Below are 22,410 nucleotides of genomic sequence, written 5' to 3'. Positions count from 1 at the left end.
CCCCTTTCCTCTGCCAATGCAGTGACCCTACCCAGGAGCTTTTCATGCCTTTGGAAATGTGCTGCTGTGCTACCCCCTTGGAGGGCAGCACCTAGGGAGGAGGCAGATATTGAGCCCCCTTTTTTGGCCTAAATTTTACCTGGTTTAGTTCAGAAGAGTTTATCGCCTTCTGCTGTGCCGAACACCTGTTCCTAGAAAGCACATAGTCACAAAGCCATCTAACAGACTTCTCACATCACTAAGCGTAAGCCATGTATTCATTTTATCAGCTTTTTCCCCTGGGGAAGTAGTCCAAAGCCTGAAGTGTCATTAGGAAAAGCTAGAGGAATACTGACAGTTCTTGTTTTGCAAATTGTCAAATGAACCCATTTTCCACCATTGCTGGTAATGTCTTTCATTATGCCTTTAATGAAATTGTATTGACATATTTATGGTCTAATAAAAGAAAAAAAAGATAGCCTGGAAAAGCAGTTTTCAGAAGCTGAAATGTTTTAATAATGGTTTCATAAATTATTTTGACTTTTTTGGTCATAAACTTTGGCAAAAAGAACATCATATTATTCAAAACTGCTAATGAAATGGTCTCTGGACTGTGCCATTTAAATCCTCTAAGATGTATTTTCTCCTACCTCTCCTTTATATTCAATGTCCTTTATTTCTGACATCAATGGGGAGCTGGCTACAATGTGCTGTATCTTCTTCCCACACAGACCATTTATCCGCTATTATATTTTCCTATTCTCTTATCATTGGGAAAACAGCACTTTGACATACCATTTTATGGTTTATACTTTAAAATACCCACCTGATCCAGTTTTATTATGTCCTCAGTTGTTGAATTCAGCATGAGTTAAACTAGGGACTTTAGCATCTGTTTTGAAATTGTTAGGGATTAGCCAGAAAATTTTGTAATGATTCTGATGAGCATCTGTCAGTTTTTTTGTGGGGCAGTGGTGAGAGCTTCCAGATAGACTGTCATGTCTGATGGATCTAGATCTGGACTCTTCCTAAACCTGTGATCCAATCTGTTAATTGGACTCATTTGCATGAGTGCAGTTCTGGTTTCAGTAGTAGATGATGTATAATCTTTCTCAGTGCTTTTTCCTTTGTAAACTCATAAAGTGAGTGTGACTGAGAGCTGTGTATTTTCACTTCACTTATATGAGTCAGCTAGTTGCTGAATCCAGCTCAATTAACATCTGAATTGGCTTTTATGAAAAAAAAAAAAAAAGACTATTGGTTCTATCCCAGAGGTCACAGCAGACTAAGAAAATAAAGGTCATATTGTATCTTGAATTCAGGATGTACAGATGTTATAAAAAGATAAAATCTGAAACCCAGAAGGGAAAGGAAGATGTATTTGCAGCTATGCTATGTATATGTAAATGGTAACACATGATTTAGTGGTAGTATCTTTTTTTTTTCTTTTAACAAAGAAATGTCATAAAAATAGGCAAACAAGAAAAAAACCAAAATGGACCAATGCATATCAATACGTACTCAATCTCGCTTAAATATGCAACTGGGGGAATATATGCTAGTTTCTTAGGATATGGCCAGTAAATATATGGAGCCTTAGTGGCAACTCTGGCTTCTTGGAACATTAGTTCCTATATCACAGATGAAAATAAGGATATAAACATCAAAAATAAAGAAGAGAAACGATACATATACCCATGAGATCTCTGTGTAATCCAAATCAGTTGTCTGCAAGAGAGTTAGAAAATACTTTATGCATTCAGGGAATACAGCTTTCCATCAGAGAAATAAAATAGATATATCTAGAATGTATCAGCATTGGTCTCATATTTCCTCTCTTTGAGGTTTATTCTGATGTGATTTCATAGTAGCCATACTTTTTTCTTTGAAGCTCACCATTTTGTCCTGTTTCACATTTCCATCTCCTTCACTGCCTGCTGTGACTTCTGGCTTGAGCTTGGGCTGAGCAACTGCAGAGTTCACTGTGTTTGAGGCATGTCAAGTGCTGAGCTAATGTATAATTTCATCCTCTGTGGGGTGGTGGTGGGGGACATGTTGGCACAGAGTACAAGGAGTTTGGCCCATTTTGTTTTAGCAAAGATGTTTATGATAATCTTCAAAGTTTTAGGAAGAGGTTGTCATTTAAAGCTGTTTGTGGCTCTTACAGATGTATTTGTCTATCTGCCTGTTTGTTCAGGCACACCTGTTCTATCTGCCTATTGTCTATCTGCCTATTTATTATCAGTAAACATCAGGAGTGGGGCTGCAATGGCTTACCTACTTATCTGTCATGCTTACATATGGGCAACTTGTCATTTTATTTGATCTTCTGAGAAGCTCTGTCCCTCTGTCCCTTCAGGAGGACTGTGGACAGAGAGCTGTGTCCCTGTAACCTCTTCTCTGATATAACTGCTGCAGACAGACAAGCAGGGCACAGAGTTTTACCTAAGAATTAAGGCTGCACAAGCACTTGTCTTGAAAAAAACCCACAAAATCTGAAGTGCAAAAAAATCCTAAATTGAGAAAACATTCAGGGCTCTTGCTAGAAGCATCACCAAACATTAGCCAAGTACAGCTGCAGCTCGGGTATACCATCACATCAGTGACCTTTAGTGCAGTGATAATGCACCACTAGTCAAAAATCATAAATTTTACCATAAAAGAAAAAAAAACCAAAACAAGTTGATCTCTTATGTGTATTCTACTTTACCTAAACTCATGCTTCTAATATGTTTTATTAAAATATGTAATGGTTTTTAGACCAAGGGACGATTCACCATTAACTGAGACCACATACAAACTCATACTGAAATCTACCCATTCCCTGTTTCTTGTTTACACTTGTAATATACACAGCACTTAAGTGAGTGTGGTCTCCAGGTGTTAGTGTGGGATGTCTTGTTCAGTCTCACAAAAGAGAACTGTAGCCAAGGTGGAGTAAATGAGCTCCTAAGGTCACATGTGATGCCTGCAATAGGAACAGGAGCTGCACTGAGTTTCTCTGGTAGATCATTAGATGTGAGACTGTCCTTGCCAGAACAGGCCAGCATCCAATGAGGACAGACTATGAGGTTGCTTGTGGTTTAGCATGTGCATGTATTTGAAGACTAATTTACAACATAATAATTCAATTCACTTATGGAAACCATTAGTGATTTTCAGAGGATCATAAGAGCATTGGAGAAGACTTAAGTTCTGTGTCCTGTCTTCTGGTCTCAAAATCAGAAGCAATTCTGCAACAAACAGGACTTGGCTTCCACATGATATCTCATCTGAATCTCAAATAGAGATCTGTATGATCTTAAAGCAACACCTTACATGCTCATAGAAGAATAAGTTTTTAACTGAGATATATGCTTAACCTCAATTACAGGTTGAGATGCTGAATTTCTCGTCTTTATTTTATAAAATGTCTTCTGTTTCTTGTGACATATGTAAAACATAAACCAGAACACAAATGTAATTTAGCATAATGTATTAGAAACCTATACAAACTAGGTAGGTCAGTTGTCACTTCTAAAAGACCTGGAATTGATTTGTTTGTCAGAATGGTGTAAATATTCCTAGATGTATTCTAAGGATGATTTTAAATGATGAATTCATAAACTAACAGACCTCGTAATGTATGTGCAAAAAATGTACTCCATATGTAGTGTATTTCTTACTAATTCGCAGAGGCTGTTCTATTTCCTTCTCAGGAAACACAGAGTTTTGAACTTAGTTGTTAGCTAAAATTTTAGTGCAAATTTTTAATTGATCTATTCTAATGTCTACTAAATTCTATATTGTTTATTACTTTTTCTAAATAATTAGTGATCTGATAGTACTCATGGTCCATTTTAGTCCTGAGACTAATGACATCTTCTGTTATTGGTATCTTAAATGTGCCTCAGGCTATATCAAAGGACAGTACATTTTTCATTTAATGTGAAAATGCAATAGAAACAATCCCAAGGTTTTCACAGGATTGATCATTATGTTGGTTAAAAAGAAGTATCTTTTTCTTGCATGTTATTTAGTTTCAAGAGATGATAACACAAGAAAATGAAGATTTTTTTTTTTCTTACATAGAAGTAAATATCAACCATTTGATGGATCATTGCCACAGGTGTAGCAATTAAATTTCACTCCTCAGTCAGTTTGTTTTGAATAAAAATCTTGCACAGTTCCTTACCAGTGTTTCCTATATAGCTTTGGCTTTTGTCAGGAATACTGGAGAGTTGGAAATGCAGGTTTGTTTGTTCTCCTGATCCATGAAAGACGAATTGTGCTGTGAGGGAATTTGGAAAAGAAAGGTAACAGTGCAAGAAAGCCAAATTTGAATCCATGCCCGACTCTATAAACTTCACCTTTATTCTTCATTATCCACCACAAAAGGTGAAGTGTCTTTGTGTTTGTTAAATCACTGGCCTCGGTCTCACAATTGCCATTCAGGATCTGCAGCTCTCTGTGAAGCTGAATTCAAAACACCCTCACTCTGACTTAGAGAGCAAACGAAAAGCTTAGGTCAACTAATGGCAACATTTGGAACAAGAATTTAACTGGTTGCCTGAGGATAAAGGGATTTATATTTGCTTATTGATCCCCTGAGACTCCCAAGCTGGGCCACATCTCACGGTGATGGCTAAACTTTGCTATGGATCTGAAATAATGTAGCTAATGTAGCTGGACCTCATACCTCTGACCTTTCCTGATCCTCCTTGTCAGACTGGACTGGGTATTCTCCAAACTGCATTTGGGGCTGCCTTTGCCAAAACCCATGAGCCACTGCTTATTTCGTCAATCCTTTTTAAGTACCCCTGCTTTAGACCCCTCTGCTTATATTTACAGCCCTGACATTACAAGTGTGAATTCTCAAATAAGAAACAGTTTTCTTTCCTTGTAGACTTAGTATGCTATGGCATCTGTAAATATCTGCTCTCCCCTGTGAGTCTAGAATAACACTGTAACATGTACAGGTTAGCTCAGGGCACAAATAACCAAAACTGCCTACATTAGGAGTTCTCTCCTGGTTTCGTTTTTGTTTTAGTGGAACCTGTATTTTTTTCTAAAGGAATGCCTGCTCCTCACAACTCCTCTAAAAATCTCCCTGAGGTTTTCTATGTGATAAGTTGTCTCTAAAATAATTTCATGAGTAAAGTTGGTAGAGTATATTAGATATGTTCCTGCAGAGAGAGTAGGACCATTCCAGGAAGGGGGTTGCCTCAATCTGCTGTCTAATAACGCTTTATCTATGATAGAACTTAGCACAGCTATGAAAGGATGAATAAATTGTTCTCAGTCACCTACCAGTGGAAATTTCTCTTCACAGCATCACTTTAAAAAGGAAGCAGTTCCCCTAAAATGTTAAATTGATGTTCCAGCTGAGAAAAATAACAGTAACTTTCAAAAGAGAATTTGATTTTTAAAGTCTTCTGCTTTACTAGCTGGCAGCCTTAGGTATCCGCAAGTATATCCTGAATACATAATCAGCCTAAGCTGAAACCAGCACAAGTTTTGCATCTCTCTTGTAAATACAATTCCTACAAAGGGTGCTTGCACTAGAGCAACACACAGAATCACTGCACAAACTTACAAAGTGCTCTTAAACCCTTTAAAGCGTAGTGCTTTTGAGTAAATGACATTCTCCAGTTTTGAAATGTCATGTGGATAAATGCCTCATTTACTAACTGTGAGGGGACCACAAAGATCTGTTGTTGTAAAAGTTTGATTTTCCATTTCTTGGGACTGGAAAGTAGAATAGAGATTTGTCCTAGCCTTGTTGCAGAATTGACAAATCATTAATTCCATTGATTCTCACCGTAGTGCAATTTGTCGAACCTAAGTCCATTTGTATTAGCAAAAATTACATGTCATGGTGAGGAAATCCCTCTTCTCATGCTCTTGCTTTTATACTTTCACCTTTATTTATTTATTCTTTTAAGGCACTGTTACACACTGTTGTGGGCTTAGAAGCTTCAGACAAAGATTATCAGGGAGACCCTTCTGTTGAATCATGAGGTGAAGAAAGGACCCTCCTTGCTTTCTGAACTCCTTCTCAGAGAGGAGGCTAGGTGCAGCTGGATCTAATCCTAGTCCTAGACATGGTTAACGGTTTATGTCTAATGGATTATGTAGGTGTAATTGAGCCTTTGTATGACTTTGTCTTGCAGGATTAAGGATGGCGAACCAATGAAGTATTTAAATTGATGATAATAATGATTAGACTAAAAGACTTTAATCTGAATCAGTTACTACACAATATAGATATTTACAATTACAAGTACAATTACTTCATGATTTTAATAGTGAACTATTTATTAAATCAATAATTTCAAAGCTAGCAAAATATTTAGTAAGTAGAGATTGATGTTACTCTGTACTAATGACTGTGGCGAAATATCTTTCACTCAGCCTCCAGGTGTAACCTTGAGGTGTGTCCTTACAGGGACGCTAGAAATCCCTGCCATTAAAAAGTGGGACTGTGCTTTTTGTAGTATAAAGTGATTGACTGTCAGTCATATGTTTCTAGCCTAGCTGTGTCAGCTCAGCAGCCTTCAGCTCAGCAGCTTTAGATAAGTTATCAGTACTATCTCTTGTTGGTTTCTTTATCAGGAACTTTTTCTTCCACATCCTCACCAGTGACAGTTTCTGTCAGGAAATGTTGTTTTTTCACATTCTCAGTGTTTAACTTGGGGATTGTTGAGTTAGGCTGGTCTCAGCACTCTTCAACAACAAAAGCAGTATGACCTCCCTTCTCCATCCGTTGATGCAAATAGGGTAAAGTTTGAGCTGTTTCACTCCCACCTAGGCAGAGCAGCCTGTTACACATACCTTGTAAAGAACCTGGAGTACTAGATTATGGAGCCTTCTGCTTGTTCTTGTCCATTGAACTCAATGCACTTTATGTCAAAATTGCAAATACATCAAGTGGTGACTGAACATTTGCCAGTGTTCATTTGGATTTGGAAGGAGCAAAGGACTGCATGCAGCAGGCAGACCCACTTCACTTCCACCCCCCACCTCCCCCAACCTGCAAACTTCAGTGATGAAAAGGGCTTTTGAAGGGTGTCTGACAAGGAACAAATTTCCTTTTTCTTGATTTAAAGAAGAAAACACTTTCCCCACCCCAGCAGGTTTTTGGCCCTGGCTGGTGTATGTCAACACAGCTGCAGCTGGAGTGGTGGTGATGTACACCACTGGTGATGCTGGCAGGGGGATGTTGCTGTGGGGATGTGCTGCGCTTCCACTGGAGCTCAGCCACTGGATGCCATGGAGGCACATAAAAAGAGGAGGGTTAAGGGAGAACCTGATTAAAGTTCCATTTACTGATGCTCCTCACCAATTTATATCCAAGTGCTACTTTGCTAATTAATGACTGCTCATGAAGTGCCATGTGTCAGCAATGAATCACTTATTTTTGTTGCACTGCAGTAGTATACTGCTAATGAGCAAGGACAACTCATATAATTAAAGTCTAAAATAGCCCTGTCAGTAGGACACAATCAAGTGTTTATATCTTGCTGCAGTGGGTGGACCAGAGTATATCACTTCTCTGTCTTTGCTAGTTTTACAAGAAAAAAAGATGGAGAGTTGAAAAAATTTGGGGTAGTAAATATTTTTTCAACTGTAGTAGTACAAGGAATTGACTTTAATTTTAAAAGAACTAAAATTCTGCCAGTTACCTGTATCTGGCATAATCTTAAAATAAGAGTGTCTTAATTATTGCCTCTAATGGGCCTCATCAAGCTCAAAACTAATTAAAAAAAAAATAAAATGGAGAAACAGCCTGGATGAAATGGGGAAGATTAGTGCAAAGTTACAGCAAAATCTGTAGTTTGTTTCTTCACAGCTGCATGCAGGTAGGAAAACTGAGAAATGAGGACAAGCCAGCTGTGAATGTATGTAGGCAGCTGTTCATACTTTAAGCAATACCTAGAAAAACCTGCCATTGAACCAGTAAACCAGCAAATAACATTTCTCCTGTTTGACCTGGTCAGTGCTAGCACAGCTGAGGTCTTCTATTTTCATTCATGAGAGGTAAGATCAAGTCTCTGGAGAACATTTGGTCCATCCTTGCACACTGCATCCCTTTCCCCATGGTGTTATACATCACAGTCTGAACCACTGATGTAGTCCACTAGTTTTCCTCACAGGAGGGAAAAAAAATCATATGTCCGAGAGAACAAGTAGAATCTATTAGCCAAAGTCCTCCATGTTAGTAGTGACATGCACAAATGACATAAGGCCATCTAGGTTTCCTAGATGCAGCAGTAGGAAAACTGTATCCCATCTCCTCTGTCAAGGAATAAATCCGTCTCTTGTGGACCCAGTTATTCTGATCAGGAGGGAAGGGGAGGGATATATGTAGCCTGTATTGAAAAGATAAGACAAAACAGAAACTTTATGGAAGGCATGGGAAGAAGAATGGACCTTTTATTTGGATACAAAATATTTCAATGTTTAGGATTTTAAGTTTGTAATGAAAAACAGTTCTATGAAAAATTGAAACATTCCTTCCCACAACAGCCCCTATGATCTCTCCACCACTCCCTTTTACACACACCTATGTGTGAACTCGAGTTTCTGTGAAGGAACAAAAAGCCTAACCAACAGTTGTGACCACTACTGCTGAAAAAGAGCAATAAAAATGAATATCCATTTTCCTTGGAACAGGTTCTGAATACTTTCTCAGTGTGAGCAGACCTGATCTTGCTGCTCAGCAGTAAGAACAGCTACAGCTCTCCCATTACTGCTAGCATGACAGATCAGCACTTGTCCTTGGTGTTGTCTGTAGCAAGCACTGGGTAGACCCTTTGTGTTGGCCCCATACAGCTATTTAAAAAAAATCCCATGAAACGAGAATCTTTTCTGAGATGACTTCTACAAATTCTCAAAAAGCTTTGTGAGTGCCTGACAAAAGCCCTCACTCTGGGGTATAAAGTGGGATTGCCAGCTCTGTGTTTTCACAAGCTTGTTTAGGAAAAATACTCAACTTGGGTTGAGTAGGGAAGACCTTAATCTCCTTATTCTTGAGAACACTGCAGCCCTCCCCACCTAAACTTGCTTGAATGTTTAGCTATGAAGGCAGATGTGCTGCCTGTATTTTATCCCCTTCACAGTCCCGCTGTGATTTCCAATGACATCCTGACGCTGGACAGTTCCCCAGTGATAAGTGGGGAACAATTCCTCTTTTCAACATCTGCTCTTCCACTTTTGTTTAGCTCTTCGAAAACTGTTTGTTTGCATTGACAAGACTGTGGTGAGATCGTGAGAGAAAACTTTGGGTAGAATTAACTTAGATATTTCTGATCTCTTGAGTTTGCTTTTGGGTAAGTCAAGGTTCTGTATAACGGCAGAGTGGAGACAGGGATAAAAGTATGAGGCTGTCAGAGCATCTGCAAAATGGGCACTTCATGATTTTAAAAAACATGCACTGTTGTGGAACAGAAGTGTAATATATGCCATTAACATTAGTGTATTTGGACAGCCTCTAAATTGCAGATTGGTGGGAAAATATTGGTATGAAAACAAGAGAAAATGAAAACTGTAATAAGCTCTCTGCATAAGAAGGGTGATCTACAGTTAAATATAAAGGCTAAACTGAAAAAATGTGAAGGATGAGACATATTTCCTATTTTAAGGCTAAGACTGATGCTCTGCCTCTAACCCCCAAAGCTGTGGCAAAGACTTAGTGGTGTGAAGCAGAGACACCACGTCAGATTTCACTCTGCGTTCCTGGCTCTGGATGATTTACCACTTGCAGCCATTCTGTTTGCTATTAATTAAGTACAAAATTTATTTTACTTTTGTAAAGTTATTATATACAAAAGTTAGTAAGTTAGCTTGACTGTCCTCCATCCCCTATTGAGCTTAGTTGAAAGTGAAAATAAAAGGTCTGTATTTCAGCTGCTGTAAATTCAGGTTCCAAATGTATTTCTTTGCATTTGTACACTCATAAAATTAAAACAGGCAGCCTGAATTCTCTGCTGTAGGTGCTCCAACACTTGTTGTAAATGTGGTTATAAAAACTGATTACTCCTTAACAAATAACCTGCATCTATTATAACATAGCCAGGAGGATGGATATGATCTGGATGGTATTATGACAGAATTCCGTCATTTTTTTCCCCCCTGACAGCAGATATATGGGCTTCACTTTACTCTTTGGAGAACAATGAACTATTGACCACCAAATAATGGGAGAGCAACGTTTGATGTTGAGAAAACTGTGCTAGAAATGCCCTCTGGGCGACAGTACTCAGCACAAAGGTGGTTCTTGAAGCTGACTGTCATCCAGGCTCTGTCTGTAGCTCTGATTGCTTTGGAAATGTCAGTAATGTCAGCCAAAATGGGAGGCTTGTGTGAGAGGAAGACAGAGAATCTTGCTGAGCTATGGCAATAACGAGTTTGTTGCTAAATGTGAGCTATTACTACCCACAAGCACAGATTTCAGAGAATGCACCCCTAGACACAACTTTCTTGGTGACATGTCTGTGCTCTACTGGGAACTCAGATAGACACATACCAATGGCAAGGAGCCTTTTTTTTTCTTTATCACCTTCTGTTTTGTTCCTCTTTTCCATCTACCCAGAGAATAATAGAGTATTTCCCCATTTTCTTAATGGCAGGTAGAAAGAATGAAAGATAAACCCCAATAAAGCAACCCCAGAGTCTCTGGGCAAGTGGATGTCTTTCGGTTCAAAATACAATGAAACACAAAATACAACTGTGATGACTGATGTGGCTTTTTATTCTCCAGTCAGATGATTAAAAGGTCAATGCTTCCCTCTTTCAGTGATGTACTTCAGTACAGTGATGGTAAATTGAAGACAAGATGTGTTTGGGTGATGCAGGGGACCAGACACTATTCAAACATAGGATGGAGAGGATTTTGTCCCTCCGGGAGTCTGAAAGTCCCACCTGTTAGAGAGTTCCTGTATGAGTGGAGATGTGCAGTGTGGGTGAGCTGAGAAGGGATGTCAGGGGCATAAGAGATGGCGGAAGTTAGAAACCACATGTGGCTGCCAGTGCTTTTGTCTGGGCTGAGAATATGCATCTTGTATCTATTCTTTCCTATGAGAATCTCAAGGGTTCTGCTGCAACACTGCTCCAGCATAGTGATGCTGCACAAAGGAGAAATCTATTTTTTATTCAGGATAGAGATTTAAGCATTCCTGTCTAATTCCATTCTGAATGGCTGTTTGGCAGTTTCTTGTGCTGAACTTCTGAAGAACCAGTCCATACAAGGTGCTTTGACTAACCACTCTGCTCCTGAAGCCATCCTCAAAATTTAAATAACCTGGACCATCCTTCAACTCCCAGTTCAGCTCATTAAGAAGTGTGGGTCCCTGGGACCAACAAACACAGCACAGGATACCTTGTATGCGGTGCTATCTGTTGTATGCTGATTTTAACAGCTCTCTGAAAAAGAGGTTCAATTACAGTTTGCCTTGGAAGAGGCTTTCTTATGAGCTGCTGAACCCTCCCAAGCACCATTTACAGGCCAGTGCCTCCCAGACTTTGATGTTTGCTGGAGAAAGTCCAGCCCATGGACAAGTCACCAGCTCTAACTCCTACTGGAGGGGCCAAGCAGCAGACGTGCCGTGAGTGCAAAGAAGCACCTGGGGGCTTCAGAAAGATGGCACGCCACCCAGAGAGGTAATCTTAATGCCTAAGAGAGTTTCCCATGGCCAGATTTGCTTGCTTTAATAAAGTAAGGATTTTAGCTGGTTGAAATGAGGATACATGATGGGAGAAATTTAGTCTTGATGGAATATTCTTATAAACATTTTATTATTACTTTTTGCACTGAAGTGTTCATTGTGTCTCGTGAGAACCATCGTTAGACATTTTGACATACTTTTTATTCAATTCAGAAATTAACAGTGTAGTTTTAATGAAGTTCAAATAAACCCAGTATGAATACTGAAATACAAAACAATTTTTTTGTTCAAAAATCAAGAAGAAAATGAAGCAAAAGCATATCTGAAGATTACAAAGATAATTTAAAAGAAAATAAAAAGATAATGAATGAGCACAACTATCATTCCCCTGAATATAATGAAATGTGTTTTATGACATTTGGCTGTAATCACAATTAGCAATACTCAGGGCTATTTGCTTGGCTGTGTGTGCAAATCTGAATGTGTGTGTATGAGGAAGTAATAGTGGCTGTACAAATTAATTTCTTGTGAAGAGCTGATTGCTCCACCTGTTATAGTCTGTCTACATCCTATATTCCCATCAAATGTTGCTGATTAGTTCACAGAATGTAATTGAAGAATGAGAATAGAGCGCAAAATGTCTGATTTATAGACTGAAATGGTTATGCCCAGTGATTTTTTTTTTAATGCTGGTTTAAATATTCTGTTATTAAATTGATTAAATAATTAAATGCTGCTATAAACATGTCAGATGGTACTGACATCAATTTTCTACTGCTGAGTGCGACTCTCATTTACTTGCTAATATAGTGAATATTACTAAAGTTGGTGCTAGTCTTGAACAAGATTGCTAAAGAACACTAAGGAAAGAAGGAAGGGATGAAAATACCCTCTGTAAACACTTGTCAGTGAAAAACATAGCATGGACAGATCATGCTGTTTGTATATGCTTTATTTGTGTTAAATAAAAGAGTTTTCTTTTTTAGGTTGAGCAGAGCTGAAAGAATAACTGGTTGTAAAGGTAAAAGACGATTTCAATGATTCCTTGTTTTCTTTAAAAATACAATCACCAGACCACAAGCTGCATTATTTGTATGTTTATTCAGTTGTAGAACTGAATCTATATTTGAGAAAGCATGAAAATTTAAGACAAGAAATCCCTAGATCGAAACAAAGCCACTTGCTGCAAATCACAATGTTAGTAAAGTAGATAAAGTAAAAACTGTTTTTGGGGAAAATATATAAGCTGATAAAATCCATGTGGACCTGCTGGAAATTAACATAGCAAACTATTATAAATATTGTCAGCTACAACAAGAGAAGAGGAGATCCAGCTATCTCACTCCCCAGTCAGAGCTGAGACACTGCAGGTTTGGAGCATCAGAGCTGACTCCCTTTCTTCATATCTGATGGGAGCTGAACTGTATCTGTATTCAACCCTTTATTCATTGTTTGCCCTGAACTTACTTGAAGTCTATTTATGCTGTGCTAATGGCTGTAGTCTAATTTAATGAATAATCTCCTGCAGATTCACAGTTGTTGTCTGGGTTTACAAATTTTTTAAGGAAGAGAAAAACCTGTACCTGCCTTTTTGATGGTGTTTGGACTTCGACATGTTGTTTGGCCCACTCACTATTCTCCACCAATATGCAGAGAAGAGGGGGTAGCAATTTGTATATCATGCTGTGCTGTTTTTGTCTGGGGCAGTGTTAGTTTTCTTCACAGTGGCTAGTATGGGGCTGTGTTTTGGGTTTGTGCTGAACACCATGATGATAATACAGAGATGTTTGTTATTGCTGAGCAGTGCCTGCACAGAGCCAAGGCCTTTTCTGCTTTCTGTACTGCCACACTGGCAAGGAAGTTGGGGGTGCATGGGAAGCTGGGAGGAGACACAGCCAAGACACGTGACCTCAACTGATTCAAGGGATTTTCTATACCATATGACATCATATTCAGTATATGAAATAGGGGGAAGAAGGAGGAAGGAAGGGACATTTGAAGTGATGGCATTTGTCTTGCCAAGTAACCACTGTGTGTGATGGGGCTCTCCTGGAGATGGCTGAATACCTACCTGCTTGCCCATGGGAAGCAGTGAATTAATTCCTTGTTTTATTTTGCTTGCATGTGTGATTTTTGCTTTTCCAGTGCCTAAATATTAATCAATGTATAAAAGAAGGTTAAAGTGAAGTTCATTGATACACTGTTGTCAAGAATATAACTATCTTGTCAAAAGAAGATGGTTCCTTTGCTGACATAAGTCCCCTCTCAAGAGGATGTATTTCTTGGAAAGAGATACCATGGTCAACAAATTTTTCAAAGTGAGTTGAGAATTTTTGTTGCTGTCCTTTGCTATGATTCTGGATTTTGTATATCTCAGTTTTTAAGGGCATTCTGGATGCAGCGTGTGTATTTTGTCCCTAAGACTTCTTTTTCTCGATATATTCCGTTAATTTAAAAGAAAATCTTATAAAAGTAACAGGTCAAATACTGAAAAATAAAATTATTTTTCAGCAGTAAAGAAACTGTAGAAAGCCATTAGATCTCAACGACAAGTCATTGATGATCACTACAGAAGATACACTTAGAATGGACATTCTCACAATTCAAGTGACTGTCTTTTCTCCGAGTCTTAAAAATAAGTGTCTATATAGCTGCAATGGTTTGGGGGCTTTTTTTTTTGGTAGAAATTGCTGTAACTAAAACCAGATATGTATGGAATTTGGAAGGCAACATTTGTCATTACTAAACATGTTTGCTTATATTTACAGTTCTAGAAGAAGTAGCCAGCAAGGAAGGTTTCATCTTGAAACAAATCTGCTGTGTTGTTAGAAGACATCATAGTAGGTCCTCTAAGATGCTCTTTTTTTGTCTTATAAATACACTTTGGCAATTTTATGTAGTACACGCAGAGATAGACGTAAGTGCCTGTGCATCTCAGTTCATTCAGCACTATTCGGTCTGAGAATTGTACTTTGGGGTACATTTTATTAAATTAAAAAATGGAAAACAGAGAAAGCTTCTAAGCCCCGTATCAGTGAACCACACAGTAAAAGTACAATTATAAAACTATAATAAATATTTATGTGCTTAGTACATATGAGATATTCTAAGATTCTATATTGTAAACTGCACATGCATTGAATAACAAAAGACTGAATAGTGAGGCATTTTCTGCTTTGTAAATTACTTTAGGCTACCACAACTCATCTGCTTTGGAAGCAAGATTATTTTCTTTTGCTAAAAGTGAGTGTTTTAAGATTCTCGTGTGTATGAAGAATTAAACACTTACTTCTATCTGACCAGGATATGTATATGACATGGTGTATCCAGAGTCAATTTATTCATGTGGTATATAATTGTCACTTTTTAGCAAGTGGAATTTCCAGTCCTTCTATGTCTCTTTTGTACTGTTTACTAGGCTCACCCTGATTCTTACTCTGTCAAAATAAACTCTGAGATATAAACTCTATTCTTCTGCGGAAAATAAAAACCCTGCAACTTTTTTTGTTTGTTTGTTTGTTTTCTTTTTGTTGTGAATGAAAATAAAAAAGGTTGAGAGATAAGTCTGGGAACTATAATCATAGAAATGTATTAATGAAACTCAAATAATTCCTTTGAAGACATTTTTTTAGCATATATTTCAGAAAAGGAGCAATTTGTGTGATGCCAACCAACAGTAATTGAAATTTCTGTGCCTCTGCTTTAATAAATTCGCTTCACTTACTTGATCCTTTAAGTGGCTCTCCCATTAAGTGGCTGCACTTTTAAGGGAATGGTGTGAAGCTTGTGGTCTCTGCTGAGTTCTGTTTATATGCTGGGTCCATTGATAAAAAGAGAAGAGCTGCCCATCCACTTATGGTGCAAATATGCGGCCTCCTTTCTGTGAAAAGTGGGTGGAGAAAGAAGGCTGGAAAGGGTGGCTTGGATATATATTTCTGTAGAGCTTGGTCATGCCATTCTCCTAGTAACCTGATCTCGTTCACGCAAGGACCTGAGCATGTGCATGACTCCCATATGGCTAAACAAGGATTTTAGGGTAAAAATGCGCATTTTAAGTGCAGAATCAAGTCGACAGATACACTAAGTACATGGTAAGCAGTGGCTTGGAAGCAGCTGACAACAGCATAAAAATACATCAGGATATGCATCACTGGCAGGAATCTTTCAATTGGATACGGTTGGATAGGGTATTCTGAGGGGATATCTAGCCCCTTGTCATCACAAACCAGGATGTGTTTCTATTGTGTGGGCAGATTGGTGGTCATTCCCCACACGACAGTGAGATCCCTGAACCTCAGCCATGTATTCTCCTTATGTAAGTTGTGTTACCAGCTGGATAAGAGGACACCACATAGACCTGGCCATACAGTGCAGCAGAGAGCTGGCACCTGCCAGCCAGCCTTGGTATTTCAGTTATGTGGTAAAGGTGCTTCCTTCTGGCTATGTGAAGACATAGCATGGGGCTATAGGGAAAGAGGGCATCAGGGCTGGTGAAAAAACTTAATATCCCAAGAGAAGGGGTGGGATGAGGTCTGACACCCAGGCCCATTGGTGAGGCAGCACTCTCCCGAGTGGCAGCTTCACTCACCTTTTTAGATGTCAGCATAGTTCCCTAGGCATGCTGTGCCTGCAGAAACACCCAGCCTGTGTCCATCATCACAGCTTCTTTCTGTAGGTATCAGTTGAATGAGGTCTTGGGGTATAATTGCTATCAAAAAAAAAAAAAAAAGCAAAGAAAAATGGTAGCAGGGCTGTGGTCTATGCCAACTGTCAAAACAGTGGGGCCTTAAGGAGTTACCTCAGCCATAAATTGAAGCTATCTCTATGGATAACTTGAGGGAGTCAGTTCACACTGGGTAGCAGGGCTTTTGATGTGACTCATAGTTGAATGCCTACAGAATATGATCTCTTTTCCAAATATGTAATACATGTAGAATTTTACACTATATATAAATCCTATAATTGGATGTCACCTTTCTGAATGCAGCAACAGTTAAAACTGTTCCTGAGCATAATTTTTAATGCTTTCTCTGAAAATCACAACTACTGTTGCAATTCTGAGCCCAGTTATGAAACAAGTACCTACCATTCACAGTAATATATGTCAGAGGGAGGCAAGAAAAGGATTAGTGTTTCATGCCAACCTGATTCAGTAAGTGAACTCAAGTTACCTAAATCACATGAAATCCTAGGGTAGCTCATATGCTTTAAGCTAGGACATCCAAATACCTTGCTGGGCTGATAGGCTTAGGCTTAGAGAATTCCTAGAAGAATCTGAAATAATTTCTGTTTCATATAGTGACTGCTGACATTAATTATTTATATCTTTATCTTATACTGAGAAATAGAAGAGTTTCATTTTCAGATTTGTGATCTGTGTGTTAGAAAAGAACATGACTTAAATAGCAACGGGGAATCTCCCTGAGATAGGGACATATCTCAAGAACAACCACTGGTTGATGAGGCTTCTATTGTGCAGAAGAAGTGCCAAATTGGCTCCATTAAGAGAAAAAAATCTACAAAACCTACAAACATCTTGTCAAAATTAGATAGATTAAGAATTTATTTACCTCATCTGGATTTTCACATTTAAACCCATTCTGTTTGATTATCTATTAATTGATAAGCAAATGCTTTCCCCCCACAGGTACCTTTCCTTTCCATATTCTTCCTTCCTGGCTTCTCAGAAAAAAAATAAAAAAAAAAAAATCACAGCATTTGAACTCCCCAGTGCCAAATTTTAGGTACAGAATTCACTAGGAGCATATAAATTATTTGCCAGTAGTGGACATGACTGGTAAAGAGTCAGGTACCAAGCTGCAAACTTTTTGAGTATCTGGTTACCAGCTCCTGAAGTGAAATACTTAACTCTCCCATACACTGTGCCTCAGAGTGGTAAAGGAAGAGCACTACACTGAAGTGGAAAAGGAAGCAGTTAGTCACAAGAACCAGTTCAGAATTACTCAAGAGGAACCCATTCAAAGCTGCTTTTTCAGCATCAGTTTGGAGCTCTGGTGCTGAATTCAAGGTGATAGAAATGCACCACCATCCTCAGCCAAAATTTTTCTCTCTTGGATAGTCCCTGGCACCCATTTGATTAAAGAAGGGGACTGACGGCTCTTTCCTTGAAATTCTGAATTAACAAGACACATTTATGTAAAAGAGAAAGTCCCAGAGTCAGGAACTAAATTAATGGCGTTGTCTCTCTTCTGAGCTACAGCCCAGGCAGAGCTGCACCATCATAGAGATCCCTGTGACTGCCATGCCCTGCTGTTCTTCCTGTTGGCTCCGAGACACACCTGTGGGGGAAGTGCAGCAGAACACCCACTGATAGCAGCACTTATTCTCCTCTTATTTGAGTAAAAGTGTCTCGGTTTCACTACTTTTTTGTCAACATTCTTGAAAAACTGTTGGTTTGAACTCTTGCAGCAGATGTGGACTCAAGTCCCTTCTGGGTGAGGAAGTCCTAAGCTGATAAGGATTTTGAAGAGGAGGATAATAAGTGGCTTTTTATCTTTCTGTTAGAAATTAATGGCAGGAGAAGCCCTGTTTGACATTTTATTAACCAGGTGCTGGAGGGTGCCCTCTGTACTTGTGCACCTGTGCAGAAATAACTTCAGTGGGAATTTTGCAGTCTTAGTTTTCAGGGATAGACTCTTATTCACCTACTCTTGTACACCTCTGCACTTTTTTCTTCCTTTTTTTTTCTTTTAGACATATAGAGAACATAATTTCAGAGGTTTATTTCTGTCTGTATTTATGTACTGTACCTTTTGCATAATTTGCATCATTTGAGGCTGTTTAAAAAAAAAGTGCTTGCATTACTTTTGGGAATTGAAGCATGGAAGGAAAGAAAATTACATGTTTATCTTTACTTGATTTCTTAATTTGAGATGCAGGGATAAGTTAATTAATTGACAAAGAGGTTTTAGATTTATCCCATTAGAACTTAGGGCTGGGACTGCTGAGCAGTTAACTGTTTTTGACATGTCAAGAACCTGAGAAAATTGCTTTTTGTTACATATTGGTTTTTTCTCACTTCAGGCTAAGATACTTCTATATTTGTTTTAATATTTTACTAAGTAGTAGGAATGCTAATGGCAGCTAACAGGAAAGGATCTCTGCTTCCAATAGCTTACACTGACTGATTATTTTGCTGAGAAAATATAGCGATGGTTTTGTACTACAGTTACATAGCTCTGTTTCCATGCCTTCTCAATGGTGTGGAGATTCAGAGTTCTTGCTAGATTCTGGTACAAGGCAGGTAAAGGTCAGGTGATAAGAACTAGTAGTAGTATCATAGAATGCTAATATTGCCAATAACTAATAATTAAATTTTTGTCTGGAGATAATTATTCAGAAACCCAATCAACAAGCAATGACTCTGTTGTGCTAAGTTCTGTATCTGAAAATTTCAGTCGAAATATCCAAGTCAGACAGATAAGACATTCGTGCTTAATTCAGTGTTCTCTCTGCTCTATATGCTTGGCAGAGACACTTAGTCATAGACAGATCACTAAGTTAAAGCATTTATGAGATGCTCTGAGGTTCCACCCTAGCCAAACTCTTGCTCTGGCACAATTCTCCTTGTGTCATTCAATTTCTAATCCCTTTCCAGACCAGTAGTGCATTAGCTATGTGGTAGAAAAAATCAAAAGTATTTTCATATTCCATTCAGGTATCAAGTTATTTAATCAAAACCCTAAAGAGTGAAGCCCAGACTTGGTTTGGCCCTTTATACTTAACATAACCTAATACTAGGGCTTTATTTCCTCCTCAACTATCTGATTGAATGTAGCTGCAAATTATTCTGTTTTTAGCAAAGCGTTATTTCATCTTGGGCTCATGCTTCATATCTTTCAGAATGAAAAAAAAAAGGAAGAATTTTTTCAGCTTATTTTAAAGACTTGCTTAGGTAATCTTTATGACATACCTGCAAAAGTTGAAACAATACATGTCTTGAGGAGTAAAAAGACATCAGTGACATTTCATATTGACCTAATCACGAAGGGAATATATTGCATAGTCTAATTCCTCTCCAACACATATTACAGTGTAATTTGGACTGGAAGAGGTCTCAGTAGGCTTCTAGCCCAGCCTCATGCTCAAAAGTTCAGAACAGATTGCTCTGGGCTGTACCTGGAGCGTGTGCTTCAAAACCTCCAGGGACAGAGGCTGCACATCTCTGGGCAGCCTGGGTCCTCTGCTTGGTTGTCCTCATGGGAAACATTTCTTCTGTCCAGCTTGAACCTCTATAGTTTCACTTAATGTCCTTTGTCTCTCAGCCTCCAGACACACACTGCTGGGAGAAACCTGTCTCCATTTCCTTGACAAGCTCCCTGCAGGTGCTGGGGGCTTCTCTGTGGTCCCTTCAGAGACATTTCCTCTCCAGGTGAACAAGGTCCGGTCCCTCACAGCCTGTCCTCATAGGACATATGCTCTGTTCCTGATCATCGTGGAATCCCTCCACTGGACTCGCTCTGGTTTATCAATGCCTTTCCCATACTGTGGAGCCCCAAACTGAATGCAGTGCTCTAGATGTGGTCTAATAGCTGCTGAGTACAGGGAATAATTGCTTTCCTTTGTCTGCTGGCTGTGCTCCTGTCAACACAGCCCAGGGCACTGTTGGTCTTCATTGCTGCCAAGGCTCACCCTGGGCCTGGGCTGACCCACTGGCACACCTCCTCTGCAGAACTGCTCACCAGACTGCCTTGTTGAAAGGGTTTATTCCTCCCAGCAGAACCACATTGCATTTGTCCTTGCTGAATTTCACAACATTCCTGTTGGGCCATTATTTGAACTTGACTTCAGGCAGGGCTGGAAATATACGGGGAAACAATTGAAAGGATATGATTGAATTCAGAGGTTGCTCTTGAATCATTCAGGACAGAAATTTAAATACATTAAAGGGAAAAAGGATGTGCAAAGGGATTTCAATGAAATTTTGAAATACCTTGAAATACAGTGACTGAGTCTTTTATCAAGCTGTATAGGGCGTTAGTGTAGTGCAAAACCTGCTGCTGTATAAGCAGAGCCCACAATCCTTTGACCAGGAAAAAATTCATTAGTTGCCACAGCCTGGAGCCCTATATCTAGCAGCAGAGAGATACATGAAGTGCACATCAGGTGTTTGAGGCATTAGGAGATGCTGTGTATGTACTCACAGATACGTACATACACACAGCGTGTTAACAGTAGGACTGACAAACTGCTGATGGGACAGCCCTGCACATGGGTGGGAGCATATGCCTAGAAAATCCCCTACTTGTTATAGCATTTCATTAAAATGCAAATGGAGGCCTGAATATCATATATTTTAGGTCCTGAATATAAACCAAGTTACACAGGCATAACCTGTATAACCTCACTGTTCTACTCAATCCCTGAATTAGACCTTTTTGAGGGTTATTTAGGCTTAAGGAAGGACATGAATTTAAAATGAAATAGCTGTTCTAATTTTTCATGTAAACAAGCTCTTATTTGATTTTTTCTGTAATTATTCAGTAGCATGAAAATTAAAGACTATATTCCCTTTCAAAAAACTCTATTAAATATTTCACCCAAATGACTCGATTATATCATTTTAATGAATATAGAAAAAATTCATCAGCACAAAAAGTCATTAATTATAACATGGCAGAAAACCACTGAAATAGACAACAATGTTTTTTTAACATGTTAACTCAGACTATCACACGGTCATCTTGTGGGCAATGTAGTTACCAGTAATTCATAAAGGCCTTTCAGTGCTTTACATACCCCCCTATGTATTTCAGTAGGAATCAACCCTGCTAAGGCTGATTTGTTCCACAGTAGCCTGTGTACACAAAAGACAGAGGAATTTACTTTAAAAAGTGGTTCCTGGTTTCAGGAGTCATCTCTCTTTTCATAAATGCAACTTGATCAAAACTGAAGACTTCGTGAAAGGAGATATTGCACTCAGAAGAAAGTCAAAGAGATTCTGAAAATGGATACAGTTTAAAGCCACATTGGTACTACCAGCTACTCCAGTTCTTACAACTGAGGATTAAGTTATATGTCTGTGTGGATGATGCATTTTTAGCTCTGCAAAACTTTGGACATGGAGTTTTTTCCTTGAATGCCATCCCTTTCTTGGTCCATTTGTCCAATAAATGGACAGCAATCAACTTCCAAAAGAGAATCTCAAACAATAGGTAATATCAAGTGCCTGAAATCTGAAATGCTCCCAAATACTCAGAGAAGAGAAATTCTGAAGAAAAAAACTGTGACACTGTCCGGAAAAACATCCTGGAGAATGAAGAGTGCATGCTGATTTCTTGCAGAAAATGTGAAAGCAGCATGATTTTTTGGTCTTAATATCTCAACCAATTGAAACATAGTAGCAAGACTGTGTCATGTCCAAAAAATAAGTAGGTGTGGTTTAGAAGTTATGAGATTATATCTGTAGTTAAAAATTCCCAAATAGCAGTATCATTTTATTCACCTTTTGATTTCTGGGGGTGTTTGTTGGGGTTTTTTGTTTGTTTGGTTTGGTTTTTGAATTTTTGTTTGTTTTGGTTTGGGGATTTTTTTATTTATTTATTTTTTTAGTTTGGTTTGGGTTTGTTTATTTTTTTTTTAAGATTTCCAATACCAATCTTCTTCAAGCATTTAGGCTATAAACAGAATATTGTTTTTTTCCACATGGATGCTGAAGTTTTCTATCAGTGGTGCCACTGCCTGGAAAGCATCAGATGAAGGGAGACCTAGGCTAAGTCTGAGAGAGGCTGGAATGCTGAGAGTACAGTGGACACTCCTGCACTTG

The 22,410-nt window shown here is 38.7% G+C and overlaps 1 protein-coding gene across 1 annotated transcript in view; it reads left to right on the top strand.

Moving 5' to 3' along the window:
• TPH2 (tryptophan hydroxylase 2) overlaps positions 1-14,442 on the top strand; it is an 86,446-nt gene extending 72,004 nt beyond the window's left edge. The window contains exon 12 of the mRNA XM_027667600.1: positions 14,393-14,442. Coding sequence (XP_027523401.1) covers positions 14,393-14,398 — 6 coding nt within the window. The 3' untranslated portion in view covers positions 14,399-14,442. The remainder of the gene's footprint in view (positions 1-14,392) is intronic.
• Positions 14,443-22,410: the final 7,968 nt, after the last annotated feature.

This window comes from Corapipo altera, unplaced genomic scaffold (assembly GCF_003945725.1).
Source record: "Corapipo altera isolate COAL_440 unplaced genomic scaffold, ASM394572v1 1, whole genome shotgun sequence".
NCBI lineage: Eukaryota > Metazoa > Chordata > Aves > Passeriformes > Pipridae > Corapipo > Corapipo altera.
The sequence above is the reverse complement of the archived record's forward strand: the minus strand, read 5'-3'. Positions and strand labels throughout refer to the sequence as shown.